The sequence below is a fragment of the Cariama cristata genome, unplaced genomic scaffold (genome assembly GCF_000690535.1).
Source record: "Cariama cristata isolate BGI_N322 unplaced genomic scaffold, ASM69053v1 scaffold9302, whole genome shotgun sequence".
NCBI lineage: Eukaryota > Metazoa > Chordata > Aves > Cariamiformes > Cariamidae > Cariama > Cariama cristata.
In genome coordinates, this window is record NW_009602087.1 from 1 (window position 1) to 16,745 (window position 16,745).

Consider the following 16,745-nt stretch of genomic DNA (forward strand, 5'->3'; position numbering starts at 1 on the left):
AAAAAAAAAAAAAAACCACCACCACAGTGACAGGGCCCTGAGTGCACTAAAAGGCCCTAATGACTGAGCAGCCTTATCTGCAGTCTCCACCCACAAACCCAGACAAAGAGCCCAGGGGCTCTATTTAAGCTCAGGCCTGGCCCTTCAGTCCTAGCCTGAGCCATCCTGCAGGAGCACTGGTCTTCACCTCAGCCAGAGGTGTGATGGGCCACAGACTTGCTTCCCTGCTTGACCTCAGGATGGTTTTGTCATGATGGACCTGCCTGGCAATCACTAGACCTGATGCTCTCTGGCAGACTTGACTTCCTGGCTTGATCTCAGACCTGCCCTATCACCACAGACTTGCCTAACGCACTGGAGTCTGGCCTGAACCTGGTCCCCAAACCCCAGGTCTGCCCTACCTGCCTCCCTCAGACACTGTGAGACTAGGTCCTCCTGTGATCAGCCCCTAGCAGGGAACTGCTGGCCTTTGTGGCTTCCTGATATACATTTCAATTGTCCCTGAAGTCATTCTTAATCAGTCATGTTTCTACCAAACCACAGGGAAATGTGTATGTATACTTCATTCATGTTGCAGAACTGGGAATGAGAAGCAGCAAAAGATTATTTCTTCAGGGTTTAATGAAAGTGAAGGGAACACTGCAGAGCAGGAACAAAGCCACAAGACCATTTTCTTGGCCACCTGAAGTCAACATTGTGTGCTATGTTTTTCCAAGAGCTGTTTACAACCCTAACATAGCCATGGCTGGAAGGGACATCTGGAGACTGTGTAGTCCAACTTCCCCCACTCAAGTAGAACAGGTTGCTCAGGATCGTGTCCAGTCAAGTTTCGAGCATCTCCAAAGACGAAGTCTCCACAAGCTCTCTGGGCAACCTCTCCTAGTGTTCAACCATCCACACAGTAAACTCTTCCCCCCCCTCCCCCCGTCTTGTTTTAAATGGAATTTCTTGTAATTGTTTGTGCCCATTACCTCTGGTCACGATACTGAGCACTGCTGAAAAAAAGTCCTTCTTACCACCTCTCATCACATGCTTATACACACTGATACGATCCCACGGAGCCCTCTTTTATCAAGGTTGAATCCTAGTTCTCCCATGCCGCCTTTCATGTCACTAGACCTGCTCCACTATGCCCATGTCTGCCTCACACTGGCAAGCCCAGAACTGGACAGGATACTCCAGATGTGTCTTGCCAGTGATGAGCAGAGGGGAAGAACCATCTCCCTCAACCTGCTGGCAGTGCTCTTCCTAATCCTGTCCAGGAGGCTGCTGGCCTGCTTTACCACAAAGGCACATTGATGGCTTATGGTCAGCCTGTCATCCACCAGGATCTCCACGTCCTTCTCTGTCGGGCTGCTGCCCAGTCAGCTGGTCCTCAGCCTGGGCTAGCGCACAGGGTTACTCCTCCCAGGTACAGGGCTTTGCATGTCCCTGTGTTAACTTCATGAGTCCCCTGAGCTGGCCCGTTTTTACAGCCTCTCAAGGTCCCTCTCTCGCTAGTCACGCAACCCTGTGGTGCGTCAACTGCTCCTTCCAGTTTTGTATCACCTGCAAACTTGCTGAGGGCGTGCTCTGTCCCACGATGTCGACCATTAATGAAGACGTTGAACAGTATTGGCACAAGGCATCAATGTCCGAGTTAGTCCGGTAGCGACTATTTTCCAGGTGGTCTTTGTGCTGCTGATCACAATCCTCTGAGCATGGCAGTTAAGCCAGTTCTTGAACCACTTCACTGTCCATCAGTCTAGTTTGTCCTTCATTAATTTGTCTATTAGGATGTTATGGGAGACAGGTGTCCAGTAGGAAAAAAGCCTTGCTAAATTCAAGATAAACACCACCCCTGGCATTCCTCATCCTGTGAGCCAGTCATTTTGTTGCAGAATTCTATTAGGTAGATAAGGCATGATTTCCCCTTTGTAAATCAATACTAGCTACTCCCAACTATCATCTTGTCCCTCATGTTTGAAATAGCATCCTTCCCAGGATGAAGGTGGGATTGTCTGGCCTGCAGTTCCCTAAGTCCTGCTTCTTACCCTTGTAAATGACTGGAGTGACATTTGCTCTCCTCCAGTCCTCAGGAACCTTTGCCAATTACCACGACCTCTCAAAGGCAATCAACAGTGGCCTTGCAATGATATCTGCCAGCTCGCACAGCACTTGTAGGTACATCCCATCAGTTCTCACGGGCTTGTATCTGTCTGATCTCTACGTCTAATACATTCCTCAACCTGATTCTCCTCCACTGAAGGCAAGTAGTCCTTGCTCCAGACATTGCTACTGTCCCTGGGACCTGGCATTCATCTCACCCATAAATACAAGGGCAAAGGTAGCATTCAGTATCTTGTCCTTTTCTCTGTCCTTTGCCTCCAGGTCCTTTGCCCCATTCAGCAGATGCCTTACATTTTCCCTAGTCTTCCTTTTGCTGTCGATATGCCTGTAGAAGTCCTTGTTCAACCTCCACATCCCTTGCCAAATTCAACTCCAGATGGTCTCTGGCTTTAGATGCATCCCCTTCACGGTTGGACAGTGTCTCTGTACTCCTTCTGCGGCACCTGACCCTGCTTCCACTTCCTGTATGCTCCCTTTTTATGTCTGAATTTTAAACAAGAGAATTCCAAAAACATAATTTCTCATCACACATAATATTCAAGTTCTCTGCAGAGGACATCCCTGCTCTTAAGCTAGTACTTATACCCAGCACCACAGCAAATCTTAAAGATGTCACTTAATGTTGGAGGTGCTACCTTTCAGGTGAAAGAGAAGCCCTTGTCTCTTGAGGTCTTTAAACATCCACTCACATTTAAGAACAGGGGTATTAATTCCAGTCTTGTGGCATACATCAGTAGTTCTATGCCTATTCACATTTTCCTGCAGTTTTCACCTTAAACTCCTACTGGAGCTCCAAAAAGGACCAGCACCCTACTTAGCCAGAGATTAAACAATTTTTTTTAAAAACTCACATCCTTACAAAACAAAGCAACTTAAAAGTATATTTTGAAATGAAGATTTACAGAAATTTATACTAAAATATAGTATCAACCAGTAAAAGGTTTGAGATAAAATGAATTTGTAGAGAAAGAGTACTGACCAGTCATTTATCAAGCAAAATAATGCAACATACCTCTTCCTTTTGAAAGGTGACTTTGGCATGTCAGCCACAGGGATCATCTGTTCTCCTGGACGTACCCACATAATGGGACCATCATCACTGTCTTTACGACTCTCTAATTTTAAACTAGAAAGTGTTCCCCATGGCAGTGTACACTAATGGGAAATACAAGCCACAATTTTGAAGTGAGTTACTTTAAAAACTTTTTAAAAGGAGCCTTTATCTGTCATGATAAAAACATTTATTAAGATCATTCAATTATGTAAGCAAGTATCACATACTCTCACTTTATTATAATGGTACTAGATGGTATGTTGTCCCCCTTCTCCCAATCCATTCCCTTCTGTCCTTACTTTTAAGAAGGGTGATTCTTCCAACATATCAAGGAATTCAGGGAAGTAATCCCCCACTTCCTCATCAACTGCTCCAACCAGGCTGATCTGTCTCATTGGGCCAGCTCTATATGTACCATGAGAGTATGTTCTTTTTACCTACAAGTAGAATATGACAGCAAAAGTTATACTGAGTCCACTACAGCTCAAAGTCTACATTCAATTAACACCTTTATGATTATGTTTTCTGATTTCTATTAGTCCTACGGTCTTCAGTATACTTAACATTATAATAAAGTCAATTACCATAAACTCATCACCAAAGACAGAAGTTCTTACTAAAGACACATGTCAACTTGTATTTTATTTATTCTGAAGTCTGACAGTAAGATCAAGTAACTACTTATTGCCTTTCAAGAAAATAACATTCTAAAGTAGCAACTGTGAAAAGCTATTAACATATGTTCTGGTCAGTAACTAGTAAATAAAGATTCTTACCTAGATTACTCAAGTCTAGCTGAATTTTTACCTTTTTCCTGTCACAGTTAGGTAGAACCCTGAGTTACAACTAATTAAACTCTGAACATTTCCTCTGCTAATCATCCTCTCCAGTATGGCCTCTGTGCGAGCACATTAACCAGAGCTAATTATCACCGTGAAGACAGAGCTCATCAAGAGTTAGTACAGGAAGAGAGAGAATGACAGTTATTCCTTCATTTTTGCTGTGCTAACACATCTTCCTTAAAACTTTTAAGGGCTGTAACATTCACTGCTCAAGAAAAATCTTTTATTTTAAACTTGAACAGAAACATATATTGTTAGAAGGTTTTTTACAATAACCTGATCTGTCGTGTTACATCAACAAAATACTTAGGCATGAGATTGATGAGGATCATGTCCCCTTAAGCTTCCAATCTATTTAACAGGTTGAAAGACACAGTGGTGGTGTTAGATGAAATATGACCAGAACAGAACAGAGGGAAGAGCAGATGGATTACTGCACAAACCAAGTAAGGCTCCAGCACTGCATCTCTAGACGTTCTGCATCCAAAGCAAGAAAAGAAAAAAGGTGCAAGGAAAACGGTTAATAAAGTACTGCTTAGCTATGGTCCTCACCCAGACCATTAAAATTTCTAGTAATTACAGCAGTGCAGAAGAGAATTAACATCAGTTCCTGAAAATAGGACTAAATCATACAACACGGAACAATACTGTGCCCTTCTGAGATGCTAGATTGATGTAACCAAACAGATTCCAGAAATGTGGAACCAAATACTCTTCTTCAGATCATCTCAATCATCATACACACCCAGAAAATGGAGGACTGCCTAAAAGTAGGATTTTACAAAACATCTGAGCTAATGTAATGGCAAGCCACCCCAGCCATAAAGAAAAGAGCAGTACTGCTAAAGAGTAGTATTCCCCTATTCCCCAAATCCATAGTCATACATTCCTGTAGTTATTTTGCACAGACAGCTGGTGATTTTGTGATAAAACATCAGAAAATATTCATTTCTGCTGAATCTTCATCAGCTCAGTCCTCAGTTGTATCTGCACTGGCACAAAGCATCAAGAGCTCACGCAACTCCAACACTGGGACAAGAAAGGGACACTCAACTTGTCGTTACTGGCTTACTGGATAGACCGATTCCAAAGCACCCCGAAACCACGTTCTGAATCTACAGGTAGTCATACATCTGTTACTCACAGTTTACTGATAAACCTAACATGCAAAAGGATGTTTCTTCCACTGGCATAAGTAGCTTAGCATTCCACCATTCCAAGCCAGGATACTAAGCTGCTGTTTTCATCCACACCCCTGATTAAAGGCAACCATTTTTCTGCCTTTTTCCTTGCTTCCTTCTGCTACCACTACAATTCTCCAAAGTAACAAGCTACAGGACAAGAGGAAACAGCCTCAAGTTGCGCCAGGGGGTTTAGACTGAAAATTAGGAAAAATTTATTTACCTAAAGGGTTCTTAAGCACTGGAACAGGCTGCCTAGGGAAGTGGTAGAGTCACCATCCCTGGAGGTATTTAAAAGATGTATAGATGTGGCGCTTAGGGACATGGTTTAGTGGTGGACTTGGCAGTGCTACGTTAATGGTTGGACTTCATGACCTTAAAGGTCTTTTCCAACCTAAATGATTCTATGATTCACATAGCATATGATAAACTAGTTGTGGAATTACTCCAACTGAAAATGCTACAACTTCCCCCTAAAATACTAATTGAAGTTAGGAGAGGCCGTGAAGCTTTCACCTGATCAACTCACCTGTCTGCCTGATGTACCACTAGGTGTTGGCAGTGAAGCATAAAGTTAGCAAAGTGTTTAAGTGCAACATATTCCTTGCTTAAGGTGGATCAATTAAGAAATTTCTTACACATTCCCAAAAAGACCACGTCACTGAAAGTTAAAACTGAACTATCAACTCAACTTTTTAAGCATTATTTGTCCATCCCAACTCTCACCTATCTCTCCTGATCAATTATGTTCCCCTCATTCACCAGGTAGAACAGATTCCTTTTCAAGATCCAGCTTGGGAGAGTTGAAATACCAAAAATAACGCTAAGATAATGTCAAAGTTACAAATGATGAGTGGTTTCTTCTGGGACCACATTCAGTCATACCATTGCAAATAAATGCTCAGACATTTTATTCTGTGTAAGAACTCTGTGCTGGGGTAACCCCACGCAGCAGCTAAGTACCTTACAGCCCCTTGCTCACTCACACCTGCCCATAGTGAGAGACATCAGAGAGAACAGGAAAAGCAAGGAAAGGCATGGGTCCAGATAAAGACAATTTAATAAGTGAAGAAAAGAGGAAAACACATCAAGTGGTGTTTTTTACCACTCACTACCTCCCACAAGCAGATCGATGCTCAGCCAGCCTCTGAGCAAGAGCTACATTTCAGACCAAACAACCCCCCTGGCCCCCTCAGGTTTTTTTTTTTGCTGAGCATGATGTTATACGACGCGAGGAAATAGAGAATGGGGAAATGAACGGGGAAAAAGAGAAAGTCTTGACACTGCAAGTACTGCTCAGCAACAGCCAGAACACCAGTGTGTGAGCAACTGTCTTAGTCACAAATCCAAAACACAGCCCCATAATAGGCCACTACGAAGAAAATTAACTCTAACCCATCCAGACCCGTATAAACAGAAAATAAATCCATGCTGGTGATGAAAGGGGAAGATTAGCTCTCTCTTTTCCCTTCTTTCCTGCTCACATCACGTCTTCTGAAGGTGGACAGAGAGCCAGTTTATGGAACTGATCCAATTTCAATCCACAAATTACCTGAAGAATTTATCTATTAGAAAAACGATACAAATAAGAATTAAACAAAGACATAGGCCATGAAGACTAATGACTAGCCAGAAAGAACAAGAGGGAATTTGGAAGAGGAAGCAGCTGTTGGCAGTGAAAAGTGACTCCTATCTCATCTCTTCCATGGACTGGATTATAGCATCCTAAACTCTACACTCAGGTCAGGAGTAGCTATTTAAATGACACTACCTTAGATTAGGTTCAAGAATTAGAAAAACGTATATAAAAAGGTGAAGTCATTCTTAGAGGGAAGAACTAGCCAAACAAAATTTTCACTCACTCCAAAATTAGACTACTACTAAGTAATAGTGTGAAAACACCAAAAAAAGTTCCATTGATGTTTGACTAATGACAAAAGTAAAATTAATCCTGTTAAAGACAACAACAAACTAAACACAATCTACAGCATATTAGAAAACAGCAACATTTTCCTTTCCTTTTACTGTCAGTATCCTTTGGTCGATTTGTTCATAGGAAGAGAAAAAGATTCCTGTATGTATTTCTAAACTCACAAAACCAATGCTGATGTACTAAAACCGGTACTACTTAATTGAATTCTATACATTAAATTATGCACTAACCACAAACCAAATATTATACACCTTTTACAAGGTAATCTTCCTGAATGCAATTTTACAGGTTACAGTGTGACTACGTTTTCAGAATGTTATAAATCCGCTCAAAAAAAATACATGGAACAATCTAAATCCAGAATAAAAGAAGGAATCAATGACATGCAGCTGTTCTAGCATGTGGTCAACATGATCAGAATCAATACATATACACAAAAAAAAACCCCACACAGTTAAATGCAGTATAATACGATGGACAGGTAAAATAGATAGAAACATACAACATAGCCTAACTTCTTTCTTCTCATGTAAATTTGAAGTATGTCATCTAAAAAACACATAAAAGGACTGTCATTCTCTTGCATCAAGGTAAAGGAAAATTATGACAGTAAAAATCACCACTGAATTGAGAATTAGTAAAATTTGAGAATTATCTGCTTCTGTGACCAGTACGGCATCAACTGATTTTTCAGTGTAACTTAACTTGCTCCGTTTAAAGTAAGGAGTTCTAAAAAGCTAATATTTTGGCATAGACTTCTTGGTGTCTAAAAGAATATGAAGACTAAATCTGAATATATATATACACATAAAAAAATACTGACAATAATATACTTGAGCATTATCATCCTACAAATAAGAAATACTTTAGACACCATAAGTGAAAGATGTTTCCATTTTCTGTTTGAAAAAAGACACAAAAATGTAAACTGGGGCAAGCCACAACTGAATTCCTATTTTTAATATAGTAGGTGGATTTGGTTTTGATTTTTTTCCCCCTCAATTGAAGGTCTAACATTTTCCTGGGAGAATTTTAAAGGTTTAGATTTCTTTCAGTTTTTCAGCTTTAAAAGCAGGAAGTCTGGATAAGCAGTCCTCATAGAAAAAAAAAATCCAAACCAACTGAACCCAAAATAATTTCAAGAAACCCACAAAGAAAGCCCCACCAAAGCAGCAAAACAACAAAAACATTAAATCACCATAAAAATACGCTGGGAGATCAGAGGGAATAGTGGGATTCTATTTCACTACACAAGTGCGCAAGCAACGCACTTACACATTTGCATCTTAGAACTGAAAGCATCCAGCTTCACATTCACTGCTACTCCTTTAAATCTGTCACCTCAAACACTATACTCATTAAGATGCAATGTAGCATTCTTTCTTATTTGGTACATTTTGAAAAACTGCCCAAAATGTTTTCTGTTCCTTGCCAACTCTTTTCAAATCCTTAAATGCTTACCTATATTTTCAGTTCAAAATGGGAACAGATACTGAAGCATCAAAATTTCACTGAATGAATATTAATCAAAATTGCTCTGAGTTTAAAAATACCTGCAAATTTACTTGGTTACTTTTTACTTTTAAATCACATGCACTTCATGCTACTGTTTTTCAAGAAGTCAGAGTTTTGGTATCGGAATAAGATGCCTTGATAGTTCTATCATTACTCATTTAATTATGATTAAAGCTTTAATTTCAAGAAATACATCGTTTCCCAATTGGAAATTTCTGGAAATAAAATCAAGATTTTTACTGCAGTATAATTCCACTAATGTCCTTTTACTGCTGTAGTGGTGTTTTTTTTTATCACTTCACATGTTTCATCCTCAAATGCAATAGATGGGACATTTTTAAAAGCAAGATGATCTATTATTCTGAATTCTGATGACACAAAACCAGCCAAGCAGTCGATAAAGAATTAAAAAAAAATAATAATATGCCTCCATGGAAAATGATCTTGTGAAAGCAGAGTAGCTATTATGCTCTTGTAACTCAGGAAGATCTACGACAAGGTTCACTCTCAGATCCTGTTCAAGCTGCCAGTACAAACCTCTAGGGTTTCGTTTAGGTTTGGTTTCTGTTAATACAGAATGTGTGACCAAAAAGAGCAATATACAACTGTCAATTCATATTTACTGGTTGAAACTGTCAAGAAGCAATCTGGAAAGGTATCTGTTTTCTAAGTGGAAAAGAAATGTGCAAGTGTTGCAGATTTCTAATGTCATTCCATGTGAAGTGAGTCTTTGTTCAATGGTATTCAGTAAGTGAAAACTTATTTTGCTTGGAAGACAATAGGGTGCCACCATCTATCAAAAAGTCTCTTACACAGAGCTAAAATTCAATTTTTCATCATCTACAAGGGAGAAAAAAAATAAAAAGGAGGCTATACTTTGGGGATCTTGCATAACAACAAGCAGTTGGTAAAAACCATTAAAACTTTTTAATAACTAATTAAACATTCAAAAAGCTTAAAAGCAAGGAGTAAATTCTATCGCAAGCAAAAATCTACTGAAAGCTACTGAAACACAACTGAAGACACATAGTTCCAATAGAAAGAATTATTTCCAGAACACAGGAAAATAACATTATATGGAAATAAACACTATACAAATCTTTAATGAGAATAAGATGAAACACTAGCCAATTATTTCAGGTTTTCTTTAAAGAAAAAGACTTGCAGCAATTCTCCTCAAAAACTAAAAGAATAAATATTTTCAAGCAGGATTTCACAAATTAGGAAAGGAGTAAACAGCAAAAACCTCTCTGCAAGAGATAAACTTTTAAGACTTAAATAAGAAAGATAGCAAAGAGACAGTAACATTAAAAAGGGACTAAAAGAGAACTGGAATGAAAAGCTCTCTGTCCAGAACTTTAAGAAGTGACAACCACTCATTCGAAAAGTTAGAACACAAACATGAACTATCACTGCTACTGCATTTCTTCCTCTAAAATACTTACTTTATTCACTGTACTATCTGAATACCCAGTGTCCATCACAGTTAACATAGGCAACGTGGAATAAGTTAACTTCAGACTGGGAAAAATTTCTGAATTTACATCTGAAGATGCAAACTCCCTGCTGTTATGGAATGGGGCCGACTCTGTAGTCCTGCACTCACCCTTGAGCTACTGCTGGCACAGTAAACTAACATGAGTACTACCTTCAGCTCTGGGGCTCCCAGAACAAGAAGGACATGGACCTGCTGGAGAGAGTCCAGAGGAGGCCACGAAGATGGTCAGAGGGCTGCAGCACGTCTCCTCTGAGGACAGGCTGAGAGAGTTGGGGTTGTTCAGCCTGGAAAAGAGAAGGCTCTGGGGAGACCTTAGAGCAGCCTTCCAGTACCTAAAGGGGCCAACGAGAAAGCTGGGGAAGGACTTCTTACAAGGGCATGGAGTGATAGGACAAGGGGCAATGGCTTTAAACTGGAAGAGGGAAGGTTTAGATTAGATATCAGGAAGAAATTCTTCACCATGAGGGTGGTGAGGCACTGGCACAGGTTGCCCAGAGAAGCTGTGGATGCCCCATCCCTGGAAGTGTTCAAGGCCAGGTTGGATGGGGCCTTGAGCAACACCTGGTCTAGTGCAAGGTGTCCCTGCCCATGGCAGGGGGGTTGGAACTAGATAGTCTTTAAGGTCCCTTCCAATCAAACCATTCTACTATTCCACGGTTCTATGAAAATAATTTTCTAACTCAGTAATAAAACTAGTTACCTAGGCGTACGTTAAGTTTTCTGCTGGATTAACAAAACAAACTGGCTCAGCAGTTTGAGAAGCACCACAGGTTGGCACAAGAACATGCAAGAGCGAGTAAAGAAGCAAGGAGGACATTCTCTTTCAGCAGTAAAAGGTGCTAGATTGGCTCTGACAATTTGACTAACTACACACTGAGCAGTGTAAAATACAAGTGACTTTTCCTAAATTGAATAGGCTTAATGGTGAATATCCTCACATAACCTATAGTACGAAGGCTATAAGCTAAAAAGAAAAAAAGCTTTAATAAATCAAAGAGAACTGAAAAACACAAAACATCCTCTTGCAGCTCTGAAGAATCTAAGTATACCATCTTAAAGAAACAGGTGTCAAGGGAAGCAAGACACAGAAGAGTTAGAGACCATTTAGCCTAGTTTCAATTTCCTGAAAAAACAAGTAGCTAGATTCTTAACCACCTAGAAAATAAGATGGTAAAAGCTAACAAATATGGACATGTTAAAAAACCCAAGCAAACTAGCCTGCCTTTCTATGACAAGATAGGCTTTTTCAGAGGACCAGTACACACCTTCATATTTGTATTATGTTCTCAAAATTGCTACAGAAACATGGTCTAGTAACAGTGGGCAGTTTTAATTTGTGTGTTCACATAAATATCAATATGAAAGGACCAATTTTGTGGCACACAGCAAGGATCTTCCCTTAGAACACAACATATGCTTATGAAACCTGCGTGTAAGACAAAGCTGCAAGCCTACTACAGGAAAGGATCAAAGATCTTTGATAAACTGGAGAAGGGATCTGAATACACAGGATATAATTCAACATGAACAAAAGCAAAGAACTACACTCAGATATATATGATTAACTGCATAAACATGAAAAGGGGAGTGACTCACTCAGCAGGAGCTGCTGCTACAGCAGATCGCAAACTGCTCTGAAAAAGGGAGGAATAGGTAAGAAAGAGCAATAATTTGCAAGACACTTGAAGCAATCTTCTTGTACTCCATCACAACAATATATCAGGTAGACATTACCCATTTTCATTACTGTATTTTAAGAAAAATAAGGTGACTGAAGAAAGCATAAGGGGAGAGCAGTAAGGTTGATAAGGATATAACATGTAATGGTAAGCCGAAATAACTCAAATTACTTAAATGGAGGGGGGGCAAGGAGCTGTTAAATCTTCAGGTACAGAGAACACTGAAAGAAAAGCATAAACTGCCTCGTCCATTAAAGATCAGAATAAGAGGACTGGCAGGAGGATTAAGATAAGATTAAAAATAAGAAAAAAAGATTTTTCAACAGGTTTCTTTGGTAAGTGTGGAATCACCTAGAGATCTCCAGCAAATACATCAGATAAGCATTTGTCAGATATGGCAAATCTTGTCTTGAAGCACAGGAATTATTGGGTATTGTTCAGCATTTTACTTCACCTGTACTAAGAAGCTGCCTCTGGGTCAAGACTGAAGGACAGTAAAATCAACCTACTAAGCGTGGTTATGGTTAAACATGAAGTGTGTTCTTTGGGGTTTCACCAGGGCAATAAAACTTGACACTTGCTCAGCTTGAGTACACAGTAATGGGTTCAGAATATTAGAGCATTTGCCTCAATAGCACTAAAAAGCTTGACTGAAGTGATGTAAGTTGCAAGTAGGTGGCAAAAGCTGATTATTTATGTTCTTTGAAATCCCTCTAAGAGCCTGACAAGTAAGATTCATAGCTGTCATGTAACCAATGGAGGTGTTGCCATCTACATGAATGATGGAGTCCAGGGATGTACCTACAGCGGACAGTTTTCCACCACCTGAAGAGAGTGACATACTGGCTATAAGGATACCCAGGTTAATTCCATTTTAACCAAATTACAGAAATAGTCTGACTAAGCCTTACAGACAGTTCACAGAAACAGAGCTTTTCCACTAACCCAAAAAAATTTTAACAATTAAGGAGTACCTACACATAGGCCGAAGCAAGGTGACTGAAAACTCCCCAATTCCTCTCCCCCCAAAATTTAAAAGCTAAACCAGTTCCAACACAAACTCCTCTCTTGTGCCAGCTGTAACTATTCTCACAAGCTTCTGCCTGCTTCTAATCTCCTAACAAGTGAAACTACATTACTTCTGTCTGACAGGTATATTGGGAAGCTGAGAGTTCATTTTCTACTCTACAATTGTGAAAACTAAAGTAAATTACTTGAGGTTTAGACTTTGCAGGTAGACTTCGGAAAACTCCAATAGTTTTGATCTCACCAACAGAATTTACTGTGGAATCTTTTTAGATCTTTTTAAATACTAACCCTTGTCAGACTGATTAAACGTGCTACAAGAAGTTCTCAGAAACAACTAAAGAACATCATTACTAAAGTGAGCCTCATTTCAGTGTTTTACTTAAAATTAGCAAAGCAATACCCTTTCTTAAGGCTAAAGAAGGTTGAGACAGATATTCAAAGCAGACTTAATAAAACTAAGTTCCTACTTAGACATCAGAAAACAACTCACCTCTCAACTGAGACTATACAACTGCTAGACATTGCTCAGGCAGCTCAATACAACAGGGAACACAGCAGCACAGAGCTTTTGCGTTGTAGGAACAGAAAGCTACGTTTAAAATTTCATTGAAATATACTGCAACGGCACATGAGAATCCCTTTAAAACATCCACAAAGAACTCAACAAGACAGCAGAATATTATCAATCACACAAAATGTAAGAAGTTATGCAATCATTTAGTACATTTTGTAAAGAAATGTAGAGGCAGAAAACTGAAAGAGAGAAATAACTGATACTAATGAATCAGAAACTTACACACACAAAAAATACAGCTGAAGGTTAAAACTACAAAGTTCACAACTCTCAGATTCAAAAAAGTCCTGTCATGTCGCCGGAGGACGAACACTCTGACACAGTATGACTGTTACTGCTAGACTCTCATATTCCTTCCCAGACACCTTTGATACTGGCCCCAGTCAGAAAGAAGAATACTAAGCTAACAAAACATTTCAACTGGAGCAGATGAGACGAGTAAGACAAAATAGGCAGCCAGAATAAGACAAAAAATAATGAAATAAGATGGAAAAATAGAATCGATAGCTAGGCAACCAAGATACTGACTTAAATATTCCAGGAAACAGCAATGTGGTGCAGAAAATTATATAAGTCTGGTGTATGCCTGTATACATTATTTATACACACTACACATTTTATGTTAGCAAAAACACAAGGAGCCAAGTGTTTTCTGTCAAGCAACCAAACTCTGACAAGTGACAAAATGCTATGAAAACTAACTGAAAAGCTGAGAGAAAACAAAGGATACCAGAACTAAAAACTTCCAGTCAAGTAAAATATAGGTTAGAAGACTATGAAGTTGACCAGTTGAATGCTATAATAATACAGTTTATTTTCTTTCATCTACGACATTCTCCCTCTGTTCCTCCTTCACTTACAGAAAAGTGGGAAATTATGATCTCAACCCCAATGACCACAGGAGTCATTTAACTACAGATATTGGTGATACTACTGTAATAGCAAGTTAATCCATCCTTTCAGTAAAATAATTTTATTGTAATTCACAAAAATAAAACATGGGCTTTTCTTAACTGTTTCTTTAGGGCAGATACTAGCACACAGCTATGTTTGCATTAATGCTGCCCAACACAGCAGGTTGGACTTAACATACTTACAAGGACAGATCCAGCCTTTTACATACAGAATGACCTAAGATGGAGCAGTTCTGGGTAGCTACCCATAATTCTGTGATTTTTACTACTAAAGTAATGATTCAGTTTACATACTAAAAAAAAAATAGTGAATATATTTCACAGAATATTCATATTCCATGGCAGTGAATGTTTTCTGAACCAGTACTGCAAATGTTCTCTTGCAGAAACATTTCAGTTCTGCATATCCTTGTGGATAACGCACACTTGAAATTTGTCAATAAATGCAGTGTTCCATGCAAATGTTTACGTAGCCAAAGAAAAAAAAAAAAAACGTTTTTCATCAAAAAGATGACAGTATAACTTATACTTGAACTCTTCATAATTGCCTAAAACGTGAAGACTACAATAGCTTAAAAGTGTTCCATACAACATCTAAATTTACAAATAGGGAGTTAAACAGGCAATTGTGAGCTAAAGTTGATAGAATGAAAGACAGGATTGAGTTTGTTCACAAATTGTTTCAGAATATCTGTATGGGCTTTACATAATACCCTCATCACCAAGGTGGCAAACTAAGAAAGTTAAAATCTTTTTTTCCCTGAACTTAAAAGACCTGAAATATAAATAATTTATATGCAACAGTAATCTATCTTCTACAGCAAGTTAATAAATAGCAGAGGTGACGTTTAATCAGTAGCTGTTTTTGAGTATACAGTCATTTCTCTCCAGAAAATAATAATAAAAAAAACAATAATTAAAAAAAGAGAGATTCAAAAGCTGCCTGTCATTTTGCCACGAGATTCAAAAGCCGCCAGCCAGTTTGCAACGTAATTTAACAGCTTTCAAGAGAATTCAAGTAACTGAAGGGGAATGCGAAGGAGTAAGGATCAAATTAGTAGCTACATTAACCACCGTTAAGTTCTCTTTTAAGGATGGATTTAGATGCCTCAAACTACAAATGCAACTAATTAACTATGCCCTACATGAGTTTTACATTTAACATTGTTCTAACGTATTAAAGTATTTCAGTTTTATGAAGAAGTTCATACATATAAACTACAGTTCAGATGCCCAGATAGCTGCAGCTAAATCATTTTAACCCTTCAAAACTCACGGTTAAGCTTCACCTACAGAAACAAATCCAAAGAAACCTACAGACACACACGCATGCAAATGCTTCCCCTCCCCCATAAAATCCAATTTTGTCTCAGCTAATAGGCTCCTTATCTTTAATACTGCAGAACTTATTAAAGAATTTCCTTGTTTCTAGTCTTCTGCGTCATCCACACAGCACAGCTAATAGCACCTGTATTCTAAAAAAACTCATTCACAGTTGTTTGAAACTACTATATGACTTTAGAAAAGTAAAATGTATAACCTCTTACCTGAGCATGAAAATTTGACATAGTCGTTGTCTCTATATCTTTCTTTCCCAAAATCTCCATTTTCACTGGTGAATTGGGAAAATTAAATGAAAAGTAGTCTAAAAAGTCAGGTAAATAAGTAGCTGCCCCATGAACAATACCCATTACATAGTAAGCTGCACAGTTTTCATTTTCACTAAAAACCAGACCCACAAACTCTTCTGCAAATCTCTCCATCTCCACAGGAGATAAGTGGGAGAGTTCATTACTGTAGGCATGGATAACTGATGCACCTCCGTTAGGCTGGTGCTCAACATGAATCAGCTGTTTGAACTCCAATGTGTCCAGCCTTTTGAGTTTATTTTGAACCCGTGGCTCCTTTAACGAGACAAATGGAAACTCACTGTTCTCTGGTATCTTGGACTCACAGTCCTTCTTGGGATCCATATTTTTCCCATTGAAATCCTTAAGATGATCATCTATGATGCCTTTGGCTTCCTGATCCTCAATATCAGAAACCAATCCTGAACAGATGGTCTGAATGGACTTGCTGTACATTTTTGGACGCTTCCTCTTCTCGTTCTCTTTATGTTTCTTTTTCTTTTTCTTCTTAACTTTTTTAATCTGTAGCTCTTCTGCATTAGTTTTTGGTTTCTCCTTCCCACCTGTTGAGATGAAAAACAGATCTCTTAAGTATCTTCATATTCAAAATATGTATTTAAAGATCTGAAGTTACCAAAACTGTCACCTTGGCACACAAAGACCAGAGACCAATACAGAGGGTCACAATGTGTATCTTACTGAAAATGATTAGTGAGACACCTGCCATGTTCACATTATGACTGACAAATAAGCGGGGGGGGGGGGGGGGGGGGCGCCAAAAAACACACC

General features: G+C 39.0%; 1 protein-coding gene across 1 annotated transcript in view; it reads right to left on the bottom strand.

Moving 5' to 3' along the window:
• Positions 1–2,513: 2,513 nt before the first annotated feature.
• Positions 2,514–16,745, bottom strand: part of LOC104157300 (round spermatid basic protein 1-like protein) — a 29,903-nt gene continuing 15,671 nt past the window's right edge. The window contains exons 2-5 of the mRNA XM_009694586.1: positions 15,876–16,519; positions 3,463–3,600; positions 3,122–3,264; positions 2,514–2,592 (exon numbers count right to left, since the gene is read on the bottom strand). Coding sequence (XP_009692888.1) covers positions 2,514–2,592; positions 3,122–3,264; positions 3,463–3,600; positions 15,876–16,519 — 1,004 coding nt within the window. The remainder of the gene's footprint in view (positions 2,593–3,121; positions 3,265–3,462; positions 3,601–15,875; positions 16,520–16,745) is intronic.